This window comes from Vigna angularis, chromosome 8, assembly GCF_016808095.1.
Source record: "Vigna angularis cultivar LongXiaoDou No.4 chromosome 8, ASM1680809v1, whole genome shotgun sequence".
Taxonomy (NCBI): domain Eukaryota; kingdom Viridiplantae; phylum Streptophyta; class Magnoliopsida; order Fabales; family Fabaceae; genus Vigna; species Vigna angularis.
Window position 1 is genome coordinate 13,457,269 of NC_068977.1, and position 7,332 is coordinate 13,464,600.

At 40.8% G+C, this 7,332-nt stretch overlaps 1 protein-coding gene across 2 annotated transcripts; it reads right to left on the minus strand.

Moving 5' to 3' along the window:
- On the minus strand, positions 1 to 6,775 carry LOC108345808 (protein AUXIN SIGNALING F-BOX 2). Of its 2 annotated transcripts, XM_017584575.2 has the most exons (4): positions 6,507 to 6,773; positions 5,725 to 5,950; positions 943 to 1,435; positions 1 to 857 (listed from the first exon to the last, which is right to left on the minus strand). In XM_017584575.2, the coding sequence occupies exons 2-4, from the start codon at positions 5,847 to 5,849 to the stop codon at positions 84 to 86; spliced, it is 1,392 nt and encodes a 463-aa protein (XP_017440064.1). In that variant the 5' UTR covers positions 5,850 to 5,950; positions 6,507 to 6,773; the 3' UTR covers positions 1 to 83. The 2 variants fall into 2 exon arrangements, with proteins under 2 accessions (XP_017440064.1, XP_017440063.2); XM_017584574.2 differs by having other exon boundaries at positions 5,725 to 6,775.
- Between the last annotated feature and the right edge of the window lie 557 nt (positions 6,776 to 7,332).

The following is a 7,332-nucleotide window of genomic DNA, read 5'->3' on the forward strand; positions in this document are numbered from 1 at the left end:
TGACCACCAACTAAAGTTCCATTAACAGTAAACTCAGTCTAGTGAAACAGCTCAATAAGAACCTAAATAGCCAAAATGCACACCTACAGAGTCCACACATGTTCTGGTGCATCGTTCCTTTTCCCAGCCAATGTTCTGTACAAGTACATCTTCTGTACTTTCTGACCATCTTCCACATTGGAATCTACCTTCTCATTTTCATTAAATATCTCCACATTTAGCCTTTGCATCTTCTCAGCTAGTGCCTTGCAAGCTCCAATGGTGACATCACAGGACGACATCCACAGCGACCGCATAGTTTCATACTTCCCTATGTCCGACAGAAGAGCCGAGTCACCAAAAGGGCTATCTCGTATCTCAAGCTTGCGTAGTTTCTTGCATCCATTCAACACATACATCATTCCCTTGTCACTTTCTCCAGCAAAGGCAATTGACAGCATCTCAAGCTGCTCAGCATACACCCCAATGTAAAGGAAAACCTGATCGGTCAACCAGCCGGATAGTGACAACCGCCGGAGTTGCTTGCAAGACTGCACAATTGCACCAAAACCTTCATCGAGCGGCTGCATTGTATCAGGGTCAGGTTTTGTTGGATCAAGGATGCACAATCTAAAGCGGACGAAATTTGGGCAGTTTTTAGCCACAGTTATGAGGGCAGCGTTTGTCATCTGCTGACAGAAGTACAGCAATGAGTGAAGCTTAGAGCAACCCCTGGAGATGGCAACAAGTCCTTTCTCTGAGACTCCTGCTGGGCCATTTAAACCAATGAGAACGGATGGAAAAACCCTTAGTTCTTGCAAATCTTTGCATGCGGAAGCCACAACACCTAGCCCATAGTCTCCAATGTAATCCATTATCTGCACCAGCATACAGTGTATTGATATTCACCAACATAAGAACGTGTATGAAAAGAATAGACTTAGGTATATATATATTATTTACCCATAAACGCTGAAGTTTCCCACAGAAGCAAATTAGTTTTATTAGGTCTCTGCAATGAATCCCTGCTGCATAGCTCAGGTTCAAGGCTGTTAGGTTCATGCAAACAGGATATATAGTTCTAAGGCAGCCAGGAAGAACTTCAAAAAATCCTGACAAACTGGTCATTGACTTGCACTTTTTAATGGTGTTCTTCAGCCTAGTGCAGACATCAGAATGTGGATCATGGACAAATGACCCAATACCCAAGTCCACTAGTTGAGGTGCTTGCATCAATATCCTTTGGAGTGCAGTGAGGGGCACGGTATGGTTTAACCTTAAGCTTTTAAGGTTAGGAGATCTGGCCACAAGTCTCTCAAGAGCCCCCAGATTAATCTCTCCTTTAAGGCAGGCAAAATTAAGAGATACAAGTGTTGTACAGCAATCAGGAAAGCAGTTTAGCCACTGCCCTCTGTGTTCAACTTCATTTTCCTGCAAATCCAGCTCCCTGAGGAACCTACATTTATAATAGAATTGAGGAGTGAAGACCACATGCCAGACTACACACAGGCCAATCAGAAGAATACATTTTCGAACAATGTTCAATGTTCATCTCTATCTCAGCTTTGCCAAGTAAAATATAACTATTCAAGGGAATGCAAGTATTTATTTCACCTAGAGGAAGAACTGTTAGAAAGCTAAAGGTATATGAGAGGAGGAATAAAAGAGGATGGCCGAACGGTAATGTTATTGACAAAGGAGGACCGAACGGTAATGTTAGAGGAGGGCCGAACGAGAATGATAGAGGAGGACCGAACGGTCATGTGGAAGTAATATCCGAACGATAATGCGGTTAACACCGAACGGACGATGCAGGAGAGGAGGGAGTGAAGGACCGAACGGTATTAAGTTGCTAATACCGAACGGTGGAGAATTTATGTTAGGAGGAAAGTCGGTGGCGGGAAAGTTGGTTAGTTGTTAGCAGAGAGAGAGAGTATAAATAATTACAGAATAAGGGGAGAGGGTTTATCAGAGAATTTGTTTAGGGTTTAGACTGGACCTCTTGGCCAGTGGAGGAAGGGAGGCTTCCTTGGGGAACATTTACTTGTATTTTCTTCTTTCTTTACACTACAGATTGAATAAAATACTTATACATACTTTATATCTTCCATTGTGGAGTGTGTGAGTGAGCAGAGAAGCTATTGTTTAGGTTCCCTAAATAAAGGAACCTAACAGATTGGTCCGACCTGCTGGATCTGTTTCGGAGGGAAGAGGAGCGAGCCAGGAGGAATGGTAGCAAAGAAGAATGGAGGGGAAACTAAACGCACTAGAAGGAAGGATAGAGGGACGGTTTGTGGCGATAGAGTCGACTTTGGAGGAATTGAAGGCGGGAATGCGAGCGATGACTCTCTCGTTTCAGCGAACCTCAGAACGACGTTCCAGGAACCATGATCGTTGTTCCGAAGGAAGTCACGATTCCATCAATGATGAACGTGAACAACGACCACTAAAAAGTTCGGAGGACGAAGTGGAAGATGACGGAGGAGACGTGCAACGAAGCTGGATGAAGCGCATTGAACTACCAACGTTCGAAGGAACGGATCCCATGGGCTGGATAGCGAAGGCCGAGAAATTTTTTGATCTCCAGAACATAACGGAGAGGGAGAAGATGAAGTTGGTATACATCTGTATGGAGCGAGGCGCTAGTTATTGGTTCCGCTTCTAGCGGAAGAAGACTAGACACCCAACTTGGAGCATGTTCACTGCCGCCTTAACGCGGAGGTTTGGGGGATTAAATAGGGGTTCCGTTTATGAGAAAATGGTCGTCGTGCGACAAAGGGGAAATGTTGACGAATATATACAGGAGTTCGAATTCCTGGTGGCACAAGCAGTTGGAGTAAAGGAGGAACAATTATTGGGATATTTTTTTGTTGGGTTGCAGGAAGGACTGAGAAATCTAGTGAGGCCGCACGATCCACGCGATCTGTTGACAGCGATGGAGCGAGCTCGCGATGTCAAGCAAGCGGGATCTGTATCGCGAGGTAATAACGGAACGGGAGGAAAAGGAGGGACTACTTGGGGAAGATATGGCCCGAGTTCAGGTACTGTCGCGAGGACGGAAACCTATGGCGGGTCGACGAAGGGGTCGGTGAACGCCGGTGGTGGGTCATGAATGAAGAAAGAAGGCGTTTCCAGCAATTTAGTCTCCCGAGCAGGCAATAGCGGAGGAGGGAATGCTCAAGGAAGAGGAGTAACGACCTTGCCTTACCCCCGAATACATTAAGAGGCGCAAAGAAGGGCGTTGCTTCCATTGCAGAGGCCCTTACATCCCGGGCCATAGGTGTGCTGAAAGGAGTATGAGGGTGATGATTCTGGCGGAAGAAGATGAAGGAGAAGAGGTGGAAGAGGAGATCAAATTGGAGCAAACAAATATGGAGTTGTCGGTTTTCTCTGTCAAAGGATTGACACAATCGAATACTATGAAGTTACAAGGTTGGGTACAAGGAAGGAAGGTTTTGTTATTAATTGATAGCAGAGCGAGTCACAGCTTTATAGCCACCAGATTGTGGAGGAATTGGGGTTGGAAAGCATCGATACACCTCCTTATAAAGTGTGCTTGGGAGATGGGCAGAAGAAGGTGGCCCGAGGGTGTTGTTTGGGAGTTCCAGTGACGCTTGAAGGTCTGGAAGTCAGAGATAAGCTGTATCTCTTTGAGTTGGGTGGAGTGGATGTAATATTAGGAGTAACTTGGTTGGCTTCGTTGGGAGAGATTAAAGTGGACTGGGGACAGCTCATTATGAAAGGGGAGCATGAAGGGAAGGAGGTGGAAATAAAGGGGGATCCTACCCTAACGCGACGAGTGATAACTCCAGAAATTCTATTAAAAGAAAAGGGGATCGAAATAATGACTTTAGTTTGGAGTTTGAGTCAAACTGAGTTGATGAAAGATGAGGCAGAGGAGAGTTACATAACTCATAATGAAGAGGTCGGGCTGAGAAGAATATTAAGTGATTTTGAGGGAATATTCCGAGATCCTCAAGGTCTGCCACCAAAAAGGCGAGTTGATCATAGAATCCCTTTGAAAGAGGGTATTGAACCTGTAAATGTAAGGCCATATCGCTATCCTCATGGGATGAAGGCAGAAATTGAGAGGCAAGTTGAAGAGATGCTTCATATGGGTATTATTCGGCCCAGTAATAGTCCTTACTCTAGTCCTGTAATTTTGGTGAAGAAGAAGGATGGAAGTTGGAGGTTTTGTGTAGACTACAGGACACTAAATAGAGTAACTGTGGCTGATAAATATCCTATACCAGTTATTGAGGAGCTGCTGGATGAACTTCAAGGAGCATCTTACTTTTCAAAAGTGGATCTAAAGGTTGGATATCATCAGATTAGGATGAGGAGTGAAGATGTTCATAAAACTACCTTTAGGACTTACCAAGGGCATTACGAATTTCTAGTTATGCCTTTTGGGCTAACAAATGCTCCAGCCACTTTCCAAGACATGATAAACTTTGTTTTAAGACCTTTGCTGAGGCGATTTGTATTAGTGTTCTTTGACCGAACGGTAATGTGGAAGTAATAGCCGAACGGTAATGTGGTTAACACCGAACGGACAATGTAGGAGAGAAGGGAGTGAAGGACCGAACGGTATTAAGTTGCTAATACCGAAAGGTGGAGAATTTATGTTAGGAGGAAAGTTGGTGGCGGGAAAGTTGGTTAGTTGTTAGTAGAGAGAGAGAGTATAAATAATTACAGAATAAGGGGAGAGGGTTTATCAAAGAATTTTTTTAGGGTTTAGACTGGACCTCTTGGCCAGTGGAAGAAGGGAGGCTTCCTTGGGGAACATTTACTTGTATTTTCTTCTTTCTTTACACTACAGATTGAATAAAATACTTATACATACTTTATATCTTCCATTGTGGAGTGTGTGAGTGAGCAGAGAAGCTATTGTTTAGGTTCCCTGAATAAAGGAACCTAACAAGAACATAATCACAAACAATTCTGTTAGAGATTCCACATTATTATACATATGACAAAATTATAATATATAAATAAATGTAAACCTCACCTCAAAAATCAATTTTATAAAATTTGAGTTACACTTTAATTTAATTTTTTAATGACATCAGAACTATAGAATATCTGTCATTGTCAGATTTGTTGAAATTATTGTCACCTACTATTATAGCTTTCTCCTAGTTTCATGCTTGAGATGTTAAGTCCTTGGTGTGAAGAATTGTATTAAAAATCTCATATAGACTATAAATATGACTAAATTATAATACATATCGACTATAAATGTGACTAAATTATAATGGTCAATCTCATCTTAGAAGCCAATTTTGTGAAATTAAATTAAATTTAAAATTTTCCTTCTTAAGAAATTCAAAATTGATAATTTAATGAACTTAAAGCACAATAAAACACGAGACTCTTAACACCATCATGTGACATGTCACATGACTTATATGCAGAAAGACAGATCAATAATCTCGTATCGGATAGAAAACAATAGCCCAAACTGGTAACACGTAATGCTCAAAGCAACTGAACTCCTCTCTACAATCATTAGTCACATACAATGCAAGTCAACAATTAGCTAATAAATCAAAACATGGGTGACACAAAATAAAAATTAGTAACTAGTTGTTCTCAATTAGTTCTCTTCCAACACTTAAACAAACCCACACGGAAACTAAAGCACGTGAACACATTGACAAGCAACACTCCAATATACACACAAATTCATGATGGTTTCATGAAAGCAGCAGCAAAATATGCAACACAGGTTACTCATCTTACCTACAATTTGCAGCTATAGTTGCGAGGCCAGTGGTGGTGAACCCTTCACAACTAATAAGAACCAGAGACTTGAAATTCATGAAAGAACGGGAAAGTAGATCCAAGCCCTCATCTGTAACCACCATCCTCTTCAGCCTAAGCTCCTCCAAATCAACCCTGCTCTTGACCAGTGCTTCAATCCAAGGATACACAAAACCACCCCAACCGTGAGGAACCAAATTAAAATCTGCAAAATGAGGTTTTCCCTTTAAATTTAAGGACTTTAGCTCAGGAAACCTTTCTATCACTCTCTCAGGACTAATGGAGTAACAATTCCCTATGAACACACTCTTCCTACTGCATCTCTCTAATTTGTGCCAGTTCTTGCACACCAGAGACAAGGCATTCCTGTCTCTCTGTGAAGTCACATAGCCAAATATTTGCTCAATCACCTCATCTGGAAAACAATTCATGTCTCCCTCTCTCTCTCTCTCTTTCTAAGGCTACGTAATCAATTTCCTCCAAGTCTACCAGAGAATCTTCACCCTCTTACAAAACGGTCAAAGAGAAAAACGCTTGCAGAAACCTAATTACTCGAAAATTTGAAGTTTCTATTTTCAATACATAACCATGATCTCACCATGGAACTCTTTTCAGTTTCCAAAAAAATACAAACCCCCACCCCAAAAAAAGTGGTTTGGACCTAAATAAGACTGATTATTAAAACAAAATAAATACTTCAAATCCAAATAGTATTGACTCAAAAAAGAAAAAGGGAATGCACAGAAACGAAAACTTTTTACATTTCCCGGCAAGGATCAGAGGAAGGAGTACGAAAAGGCAGAAGCTTTCTTAGGAAAATAAGGAGAAAAAATGAAAAATAAAATGACGGGGAAAAATAAAAACGGGAAATTATGGTCTACTAATAAAACGACGACGATTACCTGAGATAAAAAAAATGTTAAAAGGGAAATGTAAAAGAAAAGTGAATAGATTTGATAATCTAGAACAGTAATTGCAATTTTACTAGGTAGACCTAACAGTAACCGAAGCTTAGAAGAGGAAAAAAGAAGCAATCCATTTGATTTTTACTTGGTCACATTGTTCAAGTTGAAACTGAGTTAGCATCCTAAAACCCTATTGGTTGGGGCTGAAGACAACACAACCATGGTTACTGGAGCCAAACCACCTTAAATCGAGTCAGAAGGTCGAAGAGAGCGTAGAATCTAACGGCTGGCATCAGTTTTCACGATGGAATAGAATCTGATTTTAGCCGGCCGGAAAAATATTCCTTTGAAGAGAATTAGTCAAATATTTCTTTAAAAATATCTCTTTTTTTTAATTATAAAATGTTTTTAAGAATTCCCAGTGATAATTAAATTTTCAATCATTCGGTTGTCTTGACGTAAAAAGATGAGTACTATATTGACACCAAGCAACGACAGTCATTTGACACAGTTGACGTGTCAATTATAATAATTTTTTAATAAAGTTTGGTTTGCATCAGGTTAAAAAGATATAGGTAATTGCGTGATGGTTGTGACTAATAATGTAACCACAATGACATGAATGTGTACCTATTACTTTTTCTACAAAATTTGTATTAGCTTTTTTCTATTCAATTGATTT

Coding starts and splice junctions, on each gene's coding strand:
- LOC108345808 (XM_017584574.2), bottom strand. CDS start 6,176: ATGAATTGTTTTCCAGATGAGGTGATTGAGCAAATATTTGGCTATGTG. Junction 1,436..5,724: donor ACTATAGCTGCAAATTGTAG/GTAAGATGAGTA, acceptor TTATAAATGTAG/GTTCCTCAGGGAGCTGGATT. Junction 858..942: donor GGAAACTTCAGCGTTTATGG/GTAAATAATATA, acceptor ATGCTGGTGCAG/ATAATGGATTACATTGGAGA.